General features: G+C 38.7%; 1 protein-coding gene across 2 annotated transcripts in view; it reads right to left on the bottom strand.

Annotated features, from left to right (window-relative positions):
* Positions 1–22702, bottom strand: part of nrxn3b (neurexin 3b) — a 270387-nt gene that overhangs the window by 164447 nt on the left and 83238 nt on the right. For both annotated transcript variants that reach the window (XM_040125526.1, XM_040125524.1), the window contains one exon: positions 1283–1486. In XM_040125526.1, the coding sequence (XP_039981460.1) occupies positions 1283–1486 (204 nt within the window). The remainder of the gene's footprint in view (positions 1–1282; positions 1487–22702) is intronic.

Below are 22702 nucleotides of genomic sequence, written 5' to 3'. Positions count from 1 at the left end.
CCCAGCAACTGGAGCCCAAATAATGTAGCCCACTCTGTGAAATTAAGCAGTTTATAACATCTGAGATTACAACTGAGTCTCATATTAAAAATCTCCACCCAAGTAAGAGCACTGAAATTGTGTTTGGCAGGTGCAGGTTGAAATCCATGTGAGCAGGCTAGTCATGTGCCGTCAACCGCAACAGAAAAGTGGGAGCAAACAGCCTCGAGCCGTGCAGCACCAACGCCGTACAGAGGCCTAAAGACCCTCTCTCAAAGGATCCTATGGAAATTATGGAAAATAAGGCTCTATGAATTACATGCATTAGCTTAGAATTTGGAATTTATTTCAATTTTAAAGGTAACCTGGAAAAAGACCACATTGCACATTAAAAACAAGAAATATGGACTGCACATGGTCAATGTTTTTAGTAGCTGTGTTAACCGGGTATATTGCATTCTGTAAGAAATTAATTACTAGCACTTAGTTCAGATATTTTGTATGTATCCATAGGCTTTATATCGAGAGTATCTATTCTAGGCTCACTGGTATAAAGGCCTGCACCCTACTTAAATATACGCTCATACCACCATCTGCAGGCGCGCTGGGTGCTGTGGCATCGGGCTGTTTGCCAGATGGGCTGCAGGCTCGGGGCCTTTGAAGGGGTGAGTGCCATCTTTGAACAAGGCATGGGAGGCATCAGCTAGATCGAGGGTTACTAATGGAGAGTGAGAAACATGAACCTCCTATCATGAGGAAAACAATTTTAAAAAAAATACCACGGGAACAGACCCACATGATAAAAATGCATACAATCAGTGCAACAAAAAAATGTACAAATGCTTACCTGCAGTTCTGAATAGATGGCACAATATAATCTGAAATGTTGCTACGCGAATTAATATATGTCTAAAGAAAGTGCCATCTATTAAACTAATTTAAAAAGCAAAATGCTGTGTCTTTCTCTATTTGTACACAATAGTGAGCATGACTAAAATGATCGATGATCTGTTCAAAAGATGTGCTGCAGAGCATGGATAACTTTGTTAAGTGTTAGAATGATGGAAATAAAAATCTAAAAGACAACTAAGCATCAAAGCAGAAAAACTTACAATTCAGGCAAGCCAAAAACAGTACATGCATCTACAAAGACAAACTAGAGAAATCGGTTTTAGTATGTGTTATGTCTGATATCAAGTTTGGACCATAAAGAAAATGTACAAAAGAACAAGAGCACAAAAACAGTAAGGCCTCCTCTTGAACTCAAGGGTAGGTAAGCTAACACGAACGGTTTATACGATACCTAGGTTGACAGTCAGTTTGACCCTGCCGCTGTCCAACTCGAGCCTCAGCGTGTCTGCTGACTCACGCGACGTGGCAGCCATGAGCAGGCCGAATGCCCGCTGGGACATAAAGCGGAGGGAGACGTCCTCAGCCTCGGTGTGCATGACCTTTGGCATCACAATCTTCATGTACATGCTGCCATCGTAAGACAGGATTGAAGCCTCTGTAAAAGGAAGAGACAAAAGTGTTTGAATATTAATAGTGATTTAAGCACAAATATCTTTCATGTATGTGGTACCAGCAAATGTAACGTGGGGAAGGAGAGGCTGTTTCCATTTGTCTGTGTGTGTGTTTGTGTGTGTTTCTCTGAGTGTGTGTGCATAAAACAACAGATACCATCATAACAGCATAAAATAAAGCAATATATTGCATATGCTTCACCTCCGTCTGACAGCTTTGTTTATGCTACCAAAACTTCCGATAAGATAAAAGAGAATATTTGCTTTGAAAGCAAACACAAACACACACACACACACACAAACACACACACACACACACACACACACACACACACACACACACACGGTTGGTGAAGAAAAGTGGACCTAATTTCAAGAGGGAACCTTCATGCTTGCATGTCCCTTTATATTTTGCCAATGGGAAACACGTATACACATATGTCCCACATGCCTGGATGCTGCTGTATTCATCATCCATCGAGTGACAGGCAAGTGTCTGGGAGCTCAGGCTGCTGAAATGCACGCACACTGCTCAGTGTGCAGAAAATTAAATCATCATGCTACTTCCTCCTCTCCCTGGCAACTCCCCTCTATAGATGCTAGTTGGTGTCTTTACTCTAATTGTGAAATCTTGTTTTAGCAAGTACAATAGCAATAGCAAGTACAATTGTACTCTTAACACCATAAAAAAATTGCCTTTACACACTGAACACCACAAGCTGTCTTGTAGTTACATAGAAATAATAAGAATAGATAGATCATGTAGCTTTAAAAGCTGTTGGGCTAAACTGGATTGAGTTCCCTTTTTATATGTTGGAAAGGGTAGAGAGAGCCAGAGTGAGTGTGGCAAAGAAAGAGGAGGTCTCTCAGCAGACTGGAAGCCTGTTGGGGAGAGAGAGACAGATTAAAAAGGGTATCCAACCATGAAATACCTGTTTTGACACCTCAGCTTTTAAAAAAAAAAATCCTGGCAGCCTCTGAAATGCACCACCATTTGGCTGCATAGAGGAAAATGCTGAGGCTATAGGTGAGCATCACATGAGAGAGGGCTTCTCCCTGTAAACCATGCAACGTCACGTCAAATACTGTGTGATGCTGTTTTTTTCTTTTTTACATGGTTTCTAATGAATGAAGAGCCATTTTAAGGTCAATTTTTACATAAAAATGTTAACTCATGCAAAAAGTAATGCATCATAAGTACTGTTGGATTTTGCTTCACTTGAATGTCAAAATTCATGCAATATTTTGAAAAATTCATGTATGAGCAGTGTGAGTTCACTGAATCCTACATTTGTCTGTGTTGCTTTTAGGACTGTTGTAAAATCCATTCTATGAACAAGCTGTCAACTGTTTTGCATATATCTTTGTTTTACTATATTCATGAGGACCTGTCGTTGATATTATGCATTCCCTAGTCCCTTACCCAAACCTTAACCATTACTACTGAAGGCCTAACCTTAACCCTTACCCTAACCCTAACCTAAACCTAATTCTAACCTGAACCCTAAAACTAAGTCTTAACCCTCAAACAGCCATTTAAAACTGTGGGGTCCAGCACACAAAAAACATCCACACATGCATGCACTCCAGCCAGTTCACAGATGGATCCCCTAACTGACAGAGGCATGTATTGATTTGTGAGCCAGGTCAGATCCCAGGCTCACACTAGAAGAAAAAAAAAACAAGGTGAGAGTCAATCTGCAGGTTAGAAAACTCAAAAGGCCAAGGAAGGGCATGAAAAGCATTTTATAAAACAAACTGTGAAGTCGACTCTGGAGTTTAAGCAAACTTGGCACAGAGCCCTACGTATGCCATTTCTGACAATTGGTTCGGATGTTTGTAGCTCTGAGACTCTGACATTGTAACTCTATTGAAACATTCTTGAAAGTGAAGGTGTCACTTCTTAAAGAACAAAATTGCCTACTGGCTTTCAAATACATTACTGTATACCACCTTTTTAAATTGCATAATGGTAACTTGTAAATGGACTGCACTTATATAGCGCTTCTCTAGTCTTATCCACCACTCAAAGCACTTTACACTACTTGTCCCATTCACCCATTGACACACACAATCATACAGCACTTTCTATACATACACACATGTATGTATAGACACATTGGGGGCAATTTGGGGTTCAGTATCATTGCCAAGAAAACTTCGGCATGTGGACTGGAGGAGTCAGGGACTCAACCACCGACTTTCCAGTTAACGGACAACCCACTCTACCTCCTGAGCCGCAGCCACCCATAAATAAACCACTGGATCCCAACAGGTGGCAGAAATACACTACAGTGTGACAATACATAGAATTAAGATAAGAATGTACAGCCACACTAACAGGTAATAGCTCTACTTTGGCTTTGAGCTCAATGCTAACTTTAGGATTTTAACACACACAGTGACAATGCTATCATGCTGATGTTTACAAGGTATAATGCTTACCATGTTCACAATCCTAGTTTAGTGTGTTAGCATCCTAACATTTGCTAATTAGCACTAAAAACAACTATGTCTGAAGCTGATGGAATGTCACTAATATTTCAAGTATTTAGTAATGAACTATGGAATATTTAAAATGCATAATAAAAAAAAATCAAACAAAGTAGGAGTGAACTGCCCCTTTGAGTGGTTTTAGTTATTTATGGTTGCAAAATAACCTCAAGAATCAGCTTAAAAATCTTTATAACAGGTTTAACATTATGCTTTACTGCTCCACAGTCAGTACTTAGCTGTTGTTTCAGTAAGCCCTAACATAATAGGTCTGTTTTGGTGCACAGCATCCTTTTTGGGGCAAAGTAGTCCCCATCATGCCTGACTGTCTTCGATTAGTCTCAGCAGGGATAAGCTCTGTTGTAGTCAAATAGCTTTTTATTGTCTTAGATAGAAGAGGGCCATTTTTGGTTGACTGCAGTTCGATGTATTTTATTCCCACTGCATGACTCTCTCTGCTTTGAGTGGCAGAAAACCAAAACAGAGAGTAGGCTGAGTTTATTCTTAAGATTTCCACCCATTCATTTAGAACTACTGAAGGTACATTCAAGAGGAAAGTGAAAGAGAAATCTCTAAAAATTCAAACTCCTAACTGACAAGGAGTGACTGAGAGAACAGAATCACTTCTCTGCCTCATACAATACTTCATTTTTCAAATATGCAATATTTCAGTACAATTAACTTTGAAATGTGACTAGAAGTCCATAAACAATATTAAAATGCTAATTATCAACAATAAGACAAAAACAAGAATAGCAGACACAAGGTGTTGAGTAAAAGATGTTGACATGTTATCTTTTGGCCACCAAAAATGTTAATTTATTAGTATTGTTTGATAAATCAAAAATTAAAAAAAATCATTCAAAGATCAGAGTCAGTGTTAAGAGGACTGTGGAACACAAACACACCAGCTGTAGCTGTGGCTGTTTTGGTCATTGACTCTTAATTAGCCTCAGCAGTGTCCTGGGTATGCCTTCAGCCCTGCAGTGCTGAGCACACCGTCCTGTTATCACAAGAAAATTTCAAAGTAACACACTTCCATGGTTTGCAATAAACAACTTGCCTTGGCCATACTGAACTTACTCTACTAGATGTCGGTATTGTAAAAAGTGTGAGAAACTTTTAAGGACGGTTCAGTTCATTACAATTTGGATCTTTTCTGGCAGTTTTGGCCGCCATTTCTATTAGTTATTATAGTATTGTACTCACCAAAGTAATTGATTGAGGTATTTGGAGGTAAAACTGAAGGTGAGTGCACATAAAATGTCGATAATAATCGCTCATTGCACAGAAAAACTTTCAGCTATGGCAAATTTGGCACGTTTAACCAAAAAGTCGGTTTGTAAACCTTGTTTTCTCTTTAGATTAGCTTCGCTTAATCAAAAGGATATAAAACAGGGGTCACTAAAACCAGGGTGTAAAAAATGACCATTTCCGTTTTTAATGGGGTAATGTGCAAGACTATTTCTTGGCCAGAGACTCCACTTGTTCCCTGTCAACATAAAAGTAACAACAAGACCTCAGGAAGTCACTGTGCCTGGCCAAGAAATATACCCAGACTTAACCCTAATCAACATATTGTCATTTTTACACTTAGATTTTTGTGTCTTGATACCTTGGGACAGAAGCAAGCTAGCTATTTTGAGTCTTTATACTATACTAAGCTAACCAGCTACTTGCTGTAGCTGCTATATATTTAACAGACAGAGACTGCAGATGAACAGTCAAAAAAATTATGTTCTATGTCCTTTCCTAACCACTTTTCCTTGAACTCGATGGAAAATGTCATGAGGCCAGTGAACCCTATGCTAAAAGAGATAAGAAAGGAAGCACTGAAGCACCTTTCCCTAGCATTTAGAGAATCTGATCAGCTCATATCATGGCTGCCACTTATATACTTCCGGGTACACTTTTCATTCAGTTATGAACCTTCCCAAGCAGAAAAGACTGTTCGATCGGAGTCAGACATATTTTCTCATCAAACTCTCTGCCAGAAAGCCAAATATACTTATTTCCCAAAATGTCAAACTATTTTTTTTAAGCCATTTGATAGTCTGACCGCTCATATCTTTTACCCCAGTAGACTCTTTTTTTGCATTGTTGCTATATTCCCGAATCTTGGTAATTAACTTGGTAAGAACATTGTTATTATAACCAATAGGACTGATGGCCCAAAACTTCAAAAATATTCCCATGTTTTATGAAATCTAAATTTCCCTTTAGGCTAGTTTTAAGTCAGGTATCACATTTTTTAAGACCTAGTTATAGTATCAGGCAAAGCTTCCCATAGCAATTACAGAGCTATAAATAAGTGGAATCAGCTGAACTGCTAAACCAAAAATCACTTTACATTTGTAGAAAATTAAACATCAGTCTCTGCAAAAAGTGAAGATGCTGCTGTTATTATAGTAATTCATACCTGATGTTAAGCTAATAACTGGCCTCAGCAAGATACTGCAGGTGACTGCAATCCATGTACCCACAGTGTGTGTGTATTTAGAGATGTATGGATGCACGACATGACATCTATGAAACCTTACACACACACACACAACACAGTGGCACAGTTTCCGCTACAGAATGTGCTGCTCTGTAACTTGGTATTTCTTAAGAGAGATATCAGCAGTAATGTGGATGTCATTTCAGATGGTAATTAAGCTGCTACTTGTCAGTCCATGCATGTGAGTGCATGTGTGTATGCCTGTGTTTTCAAGCAAGCCCCACACTTCACATAATTAGCAGTCCAATTGAAGGAGAAGATGGAGGAGGAGGAAAGCTATTAAGTGAGAAGCTTCAGAGATATTCAGGGTACAGAGGGGGGAGTACACTAGTCAAATCTTTTCAGCATACAGACACGCACACAAACACACAGAGACACACACACACACACACACACACACACACACACACTAACTTGGCCTGTTCAAACTCTGAAATCGTTTTTCTTTCTCTCCATTTTTCCTCCCTCAGTGTTCCCATTATTTACTTGCCATTGCTGTAACTGTGTAGGATTATTTAATCTTTTTTTATCCTTACAAAGTGACAAGTCTTTGTTTTTAAATAAACTAACCAACGAGGGCCTTGACTGTCATTGTGGTGTTTCATGTGAATGCTTGTTCTCCCACACACACACACACACAAACACACACACTTTTGAAACTGCTGTCAACAACGTTTAAAGCTCAAAAATCATATCCTCATCCTGAAATCAATGATAAGGACCTCGATAAAGAATCTTACAGGCACGAAGTGTGTCTTTGTCCCTTTTTCATGTGTATATATACAGTGTGTACGTGTGTTTGTACAGTGTTTGTGTACAATGTGTAGACACACTAAGGCAGAAATGCATGCACTCAACAGACGAGGCTGTTGGCTGTGGACGTTATTCACAATAATCCTCACCACATGATTCACTCTGAGGGCGCACACACATGCGCTCACATACATACACATACACGTACAGACACACAGGACACACAAAAACAAATCGTTGCTGCAACACAGGAACATCAGAACAACCGAAAATATCCCAACAGACTACACTGTACTTTTAAAGGCACACTCCAGTTGAACAATACAAACCCCTTGTGACAGAAAAGCACTTTAATAAGATACAGGGCAGTGTATTTTAAATGCAGGAACAAAAAAATCGAATTTATCAGCTCTAAACATTAGAGAGGAAATACTAGTGGTCACACCTCCACACAGCTTCATTCATTCTTTACCATGGTTAAGTTTGATGAAATTGTGATTGTGGAGCTCTTAGTCTGTTGTTACAGTAAGTGGTATAATGTATGTGTAGCAGAGAGACTTCAATTCCCCTCATTCATGTTTAACTTTACTCTTTAAGCATGCCTGAAATTTTGGTTGCTAATATTTGGTTGCCCTAAGCGCACAAAATGACCTTAAAAAATATTTAAGGGTTTTAACAGGATCTGCTGAGTAAGTGATTACTTAACCTAGTGCTGATATTAATGAATTTTACAGGTCGTTTTCAATGTCAAAATGTACGTTTCCCATGACATTCTGTTTTCATTTAATTAGCTAGTATGATAAGTTACATTTAATAATGTTTTTTGTCATTTGGGGGCAGAAGAACTAACCTAGCTGAAAGCTAAAAATACAGTCCTTCTTACTTGTTAAGATGCTAGCAAACTGCGTGTTACACATCCAACAGACACGCAAACATTTGCATTAATTTGGAGTCATGTTTCTGGCCACCTGATGAAAGTAAATCTAAACTAATTTTCTTCTTGCTTCTATTTCGGTAACCACCAACTCCTGATGGAAAATATCTGGCTCATTAGCTTGCTATTTACATCTTTGTCTTTCTTCACAAGCTAGCTGCTAACTTTGCCTGCTGTTTGGTGCTGGGTACAAGCAGAGCTAGCTAGCACACAAACAATTTATCTTGCTAAAAAAATGGCTGCCTGCTGCTAGAAACAGGGTTGATTATATGGAATATGCAGGCAATAAAGCCAAACCAGAAAACTAAATGACTATTAAGCTTATTCAAAAATTTGGCAAATGTAAATTGGTGACAATGGCAGGAGTTATGAGCTATGGCTTCAGCCTACACCTTTCAGTCACCTTTAACATTTACTCATTATTTTGTGGCTGTTAAAGCTGTTTTCAGTGTCCAGTTTTAAATGACCATATATTCTTTAAAATAAAGACCTGAATAAGATCAGTCCATTTCAAAGGTATCTAAAAATCTCTGTAGGGCTGGAGAACTACAGAGCTGGGAGATTCTCTTTGTTCATTTCTTGTAGTGACCTCCTTTAAAATATACAAAGTCACTTGATCCATGGTTAAAATACTGACAGGTTGAACTAACACAACTAAAATATTGTATAGCCTTACCAAGTCATTGTAGCATCAATTGAAATGTACTTTTCTATGAAGGTCAAAAAACAAATTTGTTTTTGATCTCCTTTTCTTGCTATATTTTCTCTATTCTAACTCAACCCAAATTTAGGAAACAGTCAATACTAAGCACTTTGAAGAATGACACCCCCTTCAGACAGTAAAACAGGAAGAGGTCTTTACACTCACTGGGATAACCAAATATTCTGCTGTGCTCAACCTAAGCAGGTTGAGATGAATTTATCAGGATATCAAAAATCATAAGGGATGGTGTAGCATTAATATGAAACAGTAAGCGGTTTTGTTCATCAGACATATTGAACAGGCTTTACACAGGGATAAGGTAAATCTGTAGAGCTTTACCAACGTGACAGATAAATCGCTTTCTGAAACAAGCCTCTGCAAATTAAATTTCAAGTATGATTTTGTAATGGACATCATACTGTACTATTTATTCTTATTGTATTCTAGGCCAGGAACATCACAGTGACTGAATCATTTCAACAGTGTTTTTGGCTTAACCCTACTGCTGCTAAAAGTAGCTCTGGTAGCTTAGGCTACAGTAAGATGAATTATTCAAAGCCAAGTGGTTGTATTTGACCTGAAGGATTTTGAAGTTATGATTAATGACAGTTTGTGATGATTTATTGGTATATAACTCCTGCTTAGTGGGTAGTTACACACATGGGCACTGTGTGCAAAAACACACATATACAGATATACAACAATTTGCAAACCTGAAATACATGCACATTAACCTTAACCAGTGGTGTGAACAGACTTTCTAAAAGGCAGATGTGAAAACATAAAGGGGTGTCACACAGGGTTAGCTTTAGCATTGGAGTTACTTCTAGGTTTAGAGTACCCAGAGTAGCACTTGAGCCCACTAGAGGGTCACTTGGGCCAATCAAACGGGCCCTTTGGGGGCACATGGACTGACCAAAGGCTCACTTGGGACAAAAAACGTCTATTTGGGGGACAGCCAGGTTTAGAAAATTAGGAAATTGTCGAAGGAAATAGAAGAATACTTCAGTTACAGAGCAAAAAGGGCAGGATGCCCACTCCTCTAAAGTTTTATGATTAGAGCTGGTGACTATAAACGTTGTGACAATAAGACAATGTTTTCTGCAAGTTCTATAGGCCGCAGGGATTCTCTGCTGGGAGAATTTGTTGATAAAGTGAGTTTGATTTATGATTTTGCCCTTGATGAGTTTTCCCAACTTGACTGTGCATTTTGTTTTTGTATCTGCCAAGGGTTGATAAATATACATCAATAGATGTATTTAATGTTAGTGTTTTGTCATGTGTTTTGCAAAGGGCAATTTTACAAGTATTTAAGAGTAATGAGATCATCTGACAAGTTGATTGTGGGCGGAGTGAGTGAGTATGTGTATTAGGTCAATACATTCACTACTGGCTGTAACTGTAAAACTAACAGCATCATTGTAAACTGTAAGGGTTTAAAATATATGTAGAAGGGGAAACATTGTGAGGGAAGAGCAGACAGTTTTCATTTGGGTTTTCTTTATTTCCAGCTTTTGTAAATTTCAGGAAACCTGATCTGCCTCATTTACAGCAACATGTTCAACAAATAGAACAGTCTTGTATTGCTGTAAAACTCAGCACAAATATGGGCACACAACCATTGAACCACAAGTCCATCAGAGGGCAGCAAAGTCAAAGACAGCCAGCTGCTGTTGACACCAGCTTCTCATTTCAGGAGATGCACAGGGTGGAGATGAGAGGGGTGGAGACATTAGCAAAGGGTAGAAAAAGAGGGAGGAAGGTGACAAAATGAAACAACAATATGGGATAAAACAACAATGAGGAAAGAGCAATACAACAGACAGAATATGAAGAAATAAAAGGAGAGGATTTGAATAAGCTGTAGCTAAGGGTGGACCTATGGGAAAGGCAAATAAATTCAATGTGACAATCAAGCCAAGAGACATTATATTAATCATGGTAGACTTAGTCCTTGATTATCATGTTGTAAAATCGAAATCATCATCATCATCATCATCATGTTACCAGTGTCTCTTGAAGCATAAAAATAATATAAGAAAATTTAAATTAATGCAATCACAAATACTAGTGTAAGCCCCAGAGTGCGTAAGATACTATAACCAGCAAAGTAGTATTATGTATGTCTTTCCCTCTTTTTATCGTAAAAATCAGATACTCTCTCTGGGAACCCCCCTCCCTGCTGCGGTGAGAGGTTTGGCGACTTGTCAATTTCTCAGATGGCCGAACACTGAAGGCTTGATTTCCTCTGTGTGTTCTCTCTCTATGTCTCTCTCTTGCTCCATGAGTGTGTGTCTGTGTGAGAGAGAGTGAGTGGGAAAACCACAAAGAGGGAAGAGGGTGAGTTTTCTGTGTGAGTGTGTGTTTGAAAGAAAGGAAAAAAAGGAATGAAATGAGAGACAAGGCATAGTCAGCAGGGGAAGATGGATGCAGCACATTCCCATCCTCCCTATTCAGCATAGTGTGTCACACTGAGAGTCAGGGTTTACATAACCCAGCACAGCTCCTAAGCACACATTTAATTACAAATGGGGATTAGGGAGCAACAGCATAATGTTCCAAGCAGCGAAAAAACGGAAATGAACAGATCGTTTTTAAAGTGCAGTAGGAGCTGTTCTTCTCCCGGGTAAACATTGTCAAACAAATCTCTGTCCCTCTACTGCTGTCTCTCTGGCATTTTCAACAATCCAGTCAACAGTTTCTACTTCTATTTCCCCTCTCCATTTCCATCTATCCACTACTACCTCAGCCTTTTCTTGTTCCATTTGTTTTCATGCACTATATGATTCAGTGGAGCTGAGTTGCGTCAGGCACTACTGGCATACTGTTCCAGCACTAGAGGACGACTGTCACATTGCCAAGAGTCTGTCTTCTGGCGCCAGAGGCAGGAAACACCATCTTTAATAGCAGGCAACTCAAATCTCCTCGGTAGGAGAGGAGAAGAGAAGAGAGGACATTTCACTCTGTATTTCATTCTGCATGTGTTCAGGGACATTATCACAGCTGGCATCCAAGAGTACTAGAATTCAATTGACATGACCTCCAATCTCTTAGGACCTTCTCTCTACAAAACCATCATCTTAGCAAATGGAGAGGGAAAGAATAGCAGGATAGTGCAATTATGATGAATCCATTTCAGGGAGGAAAAAAAAACTTCCAAGTCACAGTGCAGTATTGTGCACATAGCCGAACCACAGAACTTGTCTCGAAAAAACGTGACACGCTTGGTAATGTGGAAGATACCAAACTCATTATTCTGCTCTATTGAATGACTTTTCAACAGTGGGAAGCAGATAAGTTTTAAAAGACAAGTGAAACATTTTCATTGTTGGGACTGGGAAATTTTTTTTTTTAAATGCAGGCCCGGGCGTTTCTACACCCAGCACAATACAAACATGTTTCAGCTTCAAATAAAATAGGATTAATTCAGCATGCTTCCTTAGGCTGCAAAACTGAAAAATAGCTCGAACATACAAACTCACAAACATATTCGAGCACACAAAATCTCAACAGTTAGGCTTAGATAACTATATGTGCTGCTGCATATTGTAAACTGGAGAAAAAAAAAACAAAAAAAAAAACAAATTGCAGTCATGTAAGAGCAAAAAGCCTTAACAGGATGTTTTTAGAGGCATCAACTTGCCATATTTATTCTAAATTTAGTCAAACAATTCCTGGAGTCACTGTGACTGCTGACACCTTTCAAGACATAAGGACCTAAAAATATATAATTTTTTTCCTATAAGAAAATATACTATATTCATCACTCAGCTTGTTATATGGTGAAATATTCTTGTGTATTTTTTTTTTGTGGAGGTATATACCAGTCTATCATATTGCATGCTTGTTAGTTGTACCTCAGAAGAGAAACAAATATTTCCAGTGTTGAGAAAATAAGACAGGCGATATATCTTGTGGCATACAGATAGGTTGAAAACATAAAATATGAAGTACTGGTCACTAACACAACTACACATATTATTATAACTCTAAAGTGAGCTTGATATAGTCACATTAGTTGTAATGTGGAACTGCAGGTGAAACTGCTGCTGATGCTTCAAATCTACCATCTGCAGTGCAACACAGAGGCATCATGTGCTAACTAATTTAAATAAGAATCAAAATTGCAGACTATAAATTTTAAAGCACAAAAATCAAAGAAATAAAGTCTAATATAATTAATTAAATCTATTCTATTGAATATATTTAAAAATGGATAAAACAATATTCGAAAAATACTGCTGTCAAATCCTAAAATGAAAATCTCTATATGACATGCTTTGAAGTCCGATGTCCTGCTTTACAAGACCTAGTCTGTCTCCATTCTTAATTTGCTGTCCCTCTCTATAACCCTCCTTCCTCCTGGATTTTTTACTTCTCCCTTACTTGCCCATTTTCCTTGTCTTTGCCATCCTCTAATTATACCCTTCCCCCCTTTGTCCTGTGTATGGCCTGTATGTGAGGTCTGGCCTGTTAGTAAGGGCAGACCTTGAAGTGTCTTTCTCTCTGTCTGCTCAGATAAACGGGTGCTTATCACCTGTTTATGCTGAGGAGTGGGGCTGGGAAAAGATGAGGGCAAGAGAAAGAGGAGGGTGAAAAGGGAGTTACAGTAAAGTGGGCAGAGAGGGAAGGGTCATAGATGTGTAGTGGATTTCTTTTAGATATGATCCTTTTATTAAAAAGAAAGACAATCCAATGGATAAACACAAACAGAACTCAGTTGTTTTCTACAAATTCAGCTGTCTGGTAGTGAGAGAAGAGGAAGATGAATCTATTTCCTTTCAAGTGACAAAGCTATGAGCAGCGCCACATGATTCCTCGGCTTCCAAAGCCTTCCTTACCCCTCCCTCTCTGGGTGAATATCTACTTTATGATAACAGTGGAAAAGTATCTGGAAGGCTCCAGTTGTACATCTTGGTCTGTCACACTCAACGATAATGGCTTTCTCCAAATGCCAACAGCTAAGCTGAAAATAAAAAAGAAAAACTGCTGAAAGGTGAGTGGCTGTGCAGCGCATACTCAGACAGCTGAATGGTTATCAACCTCAAAGTGATGTTCTTCTATTCAAACCAAATTTCAGCCGTTAGATGAAAGCTTTATACTGCACAAACCAACTAATCCTGCCAAACAGAAATATGACCTTGGAGACGGAGCGAAAACACTCTAATTCTTCCTATCTTAAAACCATAAAAGCACTATTGGCTCTCAAGTTCGGTCTTACTATGTTTTATACACTTTGTCAGGTCAAAACCAAATTGATATTATCTGTTTAATCTCAAGCATTTCACTTCAGATCAATTAAATCAGATTCAAAAACAAACAAACAAAGGATGTTTTCAAGGATAAACTATAGAGAGCCCCATTTTCTTGACCATCAAAGGTAAATGCCGAAACATCAAAAATGATCAACTACCTTTAATTAAGAAAATAACAGAACATGTACAGAACACGGTTTTATGAAATGTTGAGGGGCCATTTCACTGATTTTACACATAATTAATTCTGCGCACTGGACGAGCTTTCTGAAATCTGATAAAATAAACTCTAATCACGCTGATCTCAGCTTGGGTTTAGAGACTATAGATTCATAATAGAAAGCCCACGTTACAGACTAGGGGTGTCGAATTTTAAAGACGTGCATTTACCAGACAGTTGCCTTATGGATAATGTAGGATCGAGTGTTTTTGCAGCTTGACCCATAGTAGGAACTAAAAGCCAGCATACCTCGGCCAATGCAACTAGATTTTGACCATTTCTTTTTAATCTGTATCTCACAAGCCCCAAACATGATTGAAGTTCAATAGTAAATCCTACTATCATCTATTAATCTATTAAACCTTGAGTGCAGCAGATGAGTTCTGGAAACGATACTGTATTACACTATATTACATAATTTAATCAAATGAAAATATGTAATGACCGTATGAAATTTTACATGAAATGCCATTTTCTGCTGATTATCACATGGCAAAGCTAACTACTTCTTAGAATTATGCAACTAAACCAAACATGGTTGTAGTCAGGTTTAGCTTTTGGCAACTCAGTTAATTTATTTGGTGTGGATTTTCATTTTTGACCTTGGGGACACATACACTGTGATAAAAATTCTAAACTCAAGTTTCACTTACTTATCAATGGTTTTCAATAATATCCTATGGCCTTTGTCAGCAGGTGGAACTTGATCTAGTGTTATCCCTTGACCCATGGCCTGAAGAAGGCCATTGGATATGGCCAGAAAATTCAGGAATAACTAAGTGAGTGAACCTTGAGTTTAGAATTTCTATTACAATTTAGCTAAAGGCACAAAAGCTTTATTTACTCAAAAATAAGAAAAAGAAAACAACCTTCTTTCTGTACCTCATCCTTTATGTTTCATTTTTTTGTGGCTTGAACATACCTTCATGGCAAATTTGTATATAGTATTTAAATTTGTGACATCATACAAATTGCTCAAAATTTTAAGAAAACTAGAATTAGAGATAACAACTACACACAGCAAAGCTAAAATATGACGATAAAATTCTAAATCACTCAACATAGAGGTGAGATTACAGAGTAAGATCAGGATACTTTAGATTCATATTTTGTTTGGATGTTTTCATGTGAACACAAAATTTATATACAAAGTATATACAATATATACAATTATGCATGTGTTTGGATGTATGTGTAAACAAAATCATCAGTGGAATTAGTTTTTTGTATTTGTTGATGGTGTTGATGGCTGTTCTAAATAAATTATGGAGAAAATATAATATGAATAAGAAGAAGAATAAGATCCGTGATCCTTTTTCCCCCTCCCGCTGTGGGTGGAAAAGGCATTTAGACAAGAATTTAAATAAGGCAACTCAAACACTGTTGGAACTGGTTTTTAGCATTTCTGAAGAACTGACCTCTGAACACAAATGGGTTCGGAAAGCATTTTAAAAAATGATTAATAGGTTATCAAATTGAGTGCAAAGAGGGAGCAGTGGGAGAACCGAGAGATTTGGAACAATATTTCTGCCCTTATTTCCATAATGCCCCCATACTTTCTGATTATGTTAAGAATAGACTAATCATTGTAAATACACACTGCACAATAATTATGGCAGCCAAATTAAGAGTTAACCGTAAACTTTTCATGTGAACGACAGATTGTTGCATATGAAGGACTATTGGTCACATCTTGTTGAAATGTATCATCACTATGTGGTGAACTTTAGATGTCAGCACCACGAAAGAATATACTTCTATGTTATGATGTTTCCCCTCTTGAATTTATGATTTTATTTCTCTTGTCATTTGCAGTAGGAAAATTCTATCTGCCACGAAAGATAACAAGCAAATCATCTGCAAAATAAACCATTTTATTGAGAAAGTAAACCTTTTCTCACTCATCAATCATAACCTAAAGGTAAAGCAGTATAATTTTATACCCAGGTTACAACATTCAATGTCAGAAAGTTACAAACATCAATGTCTTTCAGTCTCTGTTCTACAATTACTACCTATGATTAAACTGTAAAAGCCATGTGGCAACCTAACCTTATTTCACTGCCACTATGAATAGGCATGAACAAAATGAGCGTGTAATGGTATGGTGTGTGTGTTCTGGTGTTTCTATCTTTATGAGAACCAGTGTGATTGATGCGATTACGATATGTGTGACTTTCGGAAGAAATGTAACAATACGCAAAAAAACTTAATTTACTAAACTTACTAAACTTACCCAATGGTAACAAGAGGAGCTTGACCAATTTCATCCATAAGTCTTATAATTAATCAATCATATAAATAAATGTGACTTAAAATTAAATTGGATAAAATTAAATGAATAAAACAATGTGTCAGTGAATGGTAATTTAAGCAGTGTATCGCAAACATTAAGAAAGACGAAGCCAGTCCTATAATGAGAGATGTCACAAATGATCTGCAGTGGATACACTTCCAGCCATCAGCTCAGGCCCGGAGCAATCACTACTCCTCTCTATTGACAGAAGGGAAAACACAGGCACTTACAGTATGTGGGCGGTAGCATCTTGTCAGGGAAAATGCAATATGCATTAGATACAATCCAATCTGTATTCAGTGGAGTGTTGTGTGTGTGTGTGTGTGTGTGTGTGTGTGTGTGGGTGTGTGTGTGTGTGTGTGTGTGTGTGTGTGAGTGTGTGCGCGCGTGCGCGCACGTGTGTGTATGTTGCTGACTGTGTATCTGAATCTGATGGTGTCCGTGTGTGTGCGTGTGTGTAGATGCAGCAGAAAGACAGAAAGAGGAGAATCTCAGTGGGATTGCTTGGCGCTGGGCTGGCACACCGTCAGGCAAACACACTTCATTACAGGCCTATTTACTTGATTAACTGGGCTACTCTATCAGCTGCACAGCACTCTGCAACCAACGACTGTCAGCAGCACCCCGGCTTCCTAAAAGCTCCCCTCCCACACCCACACAAATAGACCCACACATACTTTACAAACACAAAGCTTTTACTTACTTACTGTTTGAATGACTGTATAGCTTGCTGAATCAAGGCAGTGCGCTTGATTCCCCATCTCCTGGCAAAGTCGGTGGATGACATCAAATATACTTCCCTGTAGTCTTGAATTAATGTCACCTCTTACAAGTTAGACTCAAATACAACCTGAATAATCTGTTGTACTTAAGTTTTCCTTATGGGGAATAACATTTCGGTAACCTTTTCATGTAATGGAATGTAACAATCAAAAAGGAACAGAGCCTCGAGCTGCCTCCCAAAGACGAGAAAGAGGACAAAGCCTACCTTGAAACATTATCATTACAGAAGCGTGATGATTTCCTTTCTCTTTACCCTCTGTGGCTCTGACTGCAGGCTATTCGAGAAGAAAATCATTTTTCAGCATCAATTCTTAAAGTACTACACCGAACTACACCTGTACGGCTGAAACTACCCAATTAGACATATTCCATGCAGATGGAGTGCTAAGCTACAAAAACAACCTCTTCACACTTCAGCGAATGATTAAAGCTGGCACATAAGTAAACAATAAAAACAGGGTACAAAAATAAATAAATAACACATCATTTCCACAAGCCCCATCATTCAAATGGCAACAGTGTGCACAGTGTTGTATTTTAATCAAGCAGCTTCTCTTTTCTCTTTGCCTGCTGGGGCTGCACCGGGCCAAGCTGGCGTATTTGAATTCAGATCATAGACAAATGGGTTTTTGGCAGGGCTACACTTCCAGTCACAACCCAGACAAGAGGGGTCTATCAGGGCCAGAGCCCAGGTATCACACTCCTGCATGGGGCATTTACACTGCCTGGCTGGTAAACACACACACACACACACACACACACACACACACACACACACACACACACACACACACACACACACACAAACACACACAGACACACGCACACACAAGCACTCACTCATAAAAAAGTGATTCCTAATCATGTGAATGGATGCAAACATATACAGAGCACAGACCCGGAAACATATGGTCACACAGAAACGGCGAATGATGATGTTCATTGCTTTTCATACATCATATTCAGTATGTGCACATATTCATAACATACACACACAGTGGCTGGCTCCCATGCTGACACTACATCTGTTTCTGTGATACAACGGCAGATCTCTGATCACAGGTGCAGTCCTGTCTCTTGGGCTGGGTTAAAGAAGACATGAGGGAGAGGGAGTGTATGTTCGTTTGTGTTTGGGAAAGAGGAGGGGAGGGATAAACAGGAAGATACAGAAAGTAAAAGAGAAGGAGGGATTTGAAGACAGACAATAAAAAAGAGACACAGGGGCAAAAGAAAAACAAGAGGCACAAGAGATAAGAGATAGAAATCATCATGTATACTGAACATGGCAAAGCATACCAGGTAGAAAAAAGAGAGCAGACAGGAATGGTGTTGTCTCTTAGTTATTGCTTGGTACGATCTTTGATCTCCTCAAACAGGCTAAAATATCTGTCAGGTTGTATTTTTGTTCTGGTAAACAGAGTAAGAAAATTGCTAGCTTTTTAGCTCCCAGTGGGAGAGCCGAAATGACACAGAGCAATGTGCTCTGTTAGATGTAAATATGATTAAATTATCTTGAGACCTTCATTTCAGATGATTCCATTATTTAAGTTCCAAAAATATCATCAACACAAAATTACTACTTCCATTTTGTCTTGGTTTTCTACAGTCAGAAAACAATGGTAAATCAGGAGGAGTTTTTGCACTCCGATGTTATGTACTAGAAGTAAAATACCCAGTGGCACCAGGAACCAGATTTATAGGCTGTTAAATTTTAATTTATATACACCAAAATGAAGTAGGGGACATTGTGGGAATGGTTGTGTAGCTGACGATCGACATTTCTGAGCTCTGCACCGCAACATTGATAGTTTCAATTATTTTCGCACAATGAACTGTATTAATCTATTGTTAATACAGTTTATTGTATTAGTTGCATTGAATATAACAATATGAAGATCGATGAATATTTTTTGTGTCCCACTATCACCATGCTGTTGAGAAAGGTCAAGAAATCGAGCAGGAGTGAATGCACCATGAGTTCACCTAGCCTCCCACCAGGTGCAGAAGAGCAAGTGGTTGCCAGCAAGACCAGTGCACTTTATCCTGCCCTTCGTCAAGCTATTCAAGAAATGATGGATCATATCTAAAAAGTCATTGACGAAAAGTTTAGCCCCTTATCCAAGACACTCCAGGCTCAACCACTGGAGCTGTAAAACTTTGGAAAGAGAGTTAACGAAGCCGAGGAGAGAATTTCTGGGATGGAGGAGGCTTTTGACCAGCCCCACCAGCGCATTCAGGCACTTAAGAAGGTGATGCAAAGCAAGGCTGAACACATTGATGACCTCAAAAACAGAAGCAGTTGTTTTGTACAGTAGGAAGTATACCTCCAATGTGACAAATACTTCAAATGTCTGCCAAAGAAATACATTTGAATTAAATAATATCAGGGAGCCCTGGGGGCTGCTTAAAAGCATGAAGGAGAAGGAAAATAAACTATTCTACCAGCATGACTAATACAATTCCATTAGTTCCAAAGTGTTGCACATTTATTTTGAAACGAAGAAAATAGCACGTCATTTTAAACTCAACATTTCAAATCAAAGTGATTTAATCATCTCAAGGGCTGCTATGTTCTAAGCAGACAAGAATAAGCTTCAGAAATATTCTACTGTGAACTGTAAAATGAGTAATCATTAGAAATTATAGAAGCTAATGAGATCAGACTAATTTGTAAATTTAATTTGCCAACATCCAGACCTTGTGCTATTTGAACATGATGTTGTTTCCCCGGTTTCATCAGACTGTGACCTCCCATGTGTAGATTGCAGTTTAGGGTTAAACAGTCCGGATGATGTCCAACATCTGAGTCTGACAGCAGAAAAAATGTGGATTGCTCAGTATAAGTTCGCTTTTATTCACAAGAGATGGTGAAGACAGTGAAAGTGACTGCTGAAATAAGGCAGGCTTTTTATTGTACCAGATGGGGAATGGTATTGTGGAAAGTCTCCACTGTGGTGCTGGAGAAGGAGCTACAAATCAAAGCTCTCAATTTACTGCTCAGTCTTCTTTCCAACCCTTTACCCGTGGTCACACACTTTGGGTAGTGACCGAAAAAATAAGCTTGCAAGCAGACTGAGATGAGATTCCTCCACAGGGTGGCTGGCCTCACTGTGCTTGAGAAAGTGAGCAGTTCAGCAAAATGAGAGGGCTTTGGTATTGAGATGCTGTGCCTTTGCACTGACAGGAGCTCTAGCTGAGGTAGTTAAGGCTGTTCAGGCCTGACCACAGAACAGACCCAGAACACACCAGAGGGATTAGTCATCCCCAAGGAAGAGCTAGAGAGAGATGGAGAGGGCAAGAAAATCCTAGCTGCTTAGTTTCTAGAAAGGCAAGAGAAAAGTTGATGGATGGATGGACGGATGGAATATAAGGCCCAAAGATGCTCTAAAAAAAGTCTGATGGTAGGAAAAGTTTTAATGCCACAAATGCAACAAATTTCCAATCAAAGCCCCGAAAAGCCAAAGTGTCATTCCCCAAGTCCTTATTTTGCCTGCACAACTCTTAATATTTCTATTATTGGAGTATTTGAAATGTACAAATATTTAGTAGTAATTGTTGATTACACTTAAAGGTGTATTTCAATCATTTAGTGTTACACTTCCATAAGGTTCTGGGACTCACAATAGGTTATAAAAAGAATTACCAAAATTTAAGCATCAGTGGCAAACAATGTCCTAACTTTTAGTTCGTAGTATGGGTCAATACCCAAAAATGCAAAAAAATAGCATTATTTGTTGCATGAGGGGAAAATCATTTATATCTTTTCATTGAACTGTTCTTGCCTGGTTATACCCACATCTTTCACAGGTCTAGTGTGTAATGCAGGCTTTCTGTTAAAAATTTTTTAGTCCCCAAACCCTGGCCAACATAACCCCAATGACATCGTTGGGGTCATTATCAGGGTCATTTTCTCAGACTTTGTAAAGCTCGTCCAGGGCCATCAGATGTTATACACTTGGTTTCAAGGCCTGAGTACTCATGACTGTATGAACAGTAAATTCAGCTTATGTGTAAAATTGGTGGAGTGCCCCTTTACAATGATAAATTGACTATTAAAATTGTTGCAGGTTAATTTTCTGTTCATCAACTTAATGATTATCAACTTAGCTGTGTGTTGGAGTATTGGAAAATTTTCTAACACAACCTCAGTTTCAACTCCTATTTGAAGCAAGAAACTAAAATTCAGAGGCCTGCATTCAGTCATGACATGATTACCACCATCAGCACATTTCACCACATCTCAAGACTGATTGTGCAAAATAAATATAAACTGCTGAACAGACTGAAGCTTTGTTCTACAGTTCTAGAACTGGAAGCCTGACCCACAGTTGCGCGGGTTATCACCCACCAGCAACAGCACTCACTGAATGCAGAAATACGACCATTCAGAGGCCGATGTATGGGAGGGAACGGAACAGGACAAAAGAAAAAGTGAGGGGGGCCTGTATGGAGCATTAGGGGGACATGTGACTTAATGTTTTCTTCCTGTGGGTGGAAGGTCAGTGAGGCATATTGGCTCTGTTTTAATGTTTTTTTAGCCAGTACACTGCTTCCTTCACAGCTGCCTTCTTTTTTCCTTTTGTGCAGATACACCATCATGAGGTTGCTACTAAAACAGACACAACAGTCAGACTAAGACAAGGTTAACTCCGTCAGACAGCCCCAGCTCCCAAACTCAGCTCCCAGTGGAAGTTTAGCTCTTTACAAAAGGACAGGACATGTACTCTACATTATTTCAATATATAATTAACTTTTATTTTTATTATATATGTCTGTATATTTTGAGCATGTGTTTCTATGTTCTACTTCCATCTGAATTTCACCTGCTTCCATGGTGATCTACTTTATGATTCCTTCCTAAACTTTTACTGTAGGTTGCTCTGATTTTAATTCTTTAAGTTACAGTGTCAGCAACAAAGGAAGAATATGTTTCAGTCTCCACCTAAATCTAGTCTCCCTACAATAGTCTATAAAACATGCCTTGTTCATTGTAAGCTACATGTTGATCCTTATTCTCCTTTGGCTTTCTTTAATCATTAACAACGCATTATCATGTAGCCACCCCCCCTTATCACACTTACTGCTGGTTGTAGCAACCTTCTCTCCAGATACTCATAATTCCTCCAACAAAAATGTTTCTTTACACACCTCAAGTTCATAGGAAAGAACTTAAGGTCCTCTACTGAACCCTGAAATGCTCTGCAAAAATAGTGAAACAGTCAAGAACAATCTGAACAGTAGTCAGATAACATACTCTCCCACA

The sequence above is a fragment of the Xiphias gladius genome, chromosome 4 (assembly GCF_016859285.1).
Source record: "Xiphias gladius isolate SHS-SW01 ecotype Sanya breed wild chromosome 4, ASM1685928v1, whole genome shotgun sequence".
NCBI classification, from domain to species: domain Eukaryota; kingdom Metazoa; phylum Chordata; class Actinopteri; order Istiophoriformes; family Xiphiidae; genus Xiphias; species Xiphias gladius.
The sequence above is the reverse complement of the archived record's forward strand: the minus strand, read 5'-3'. Positions and strand labels throughout refer to the sequence as shown.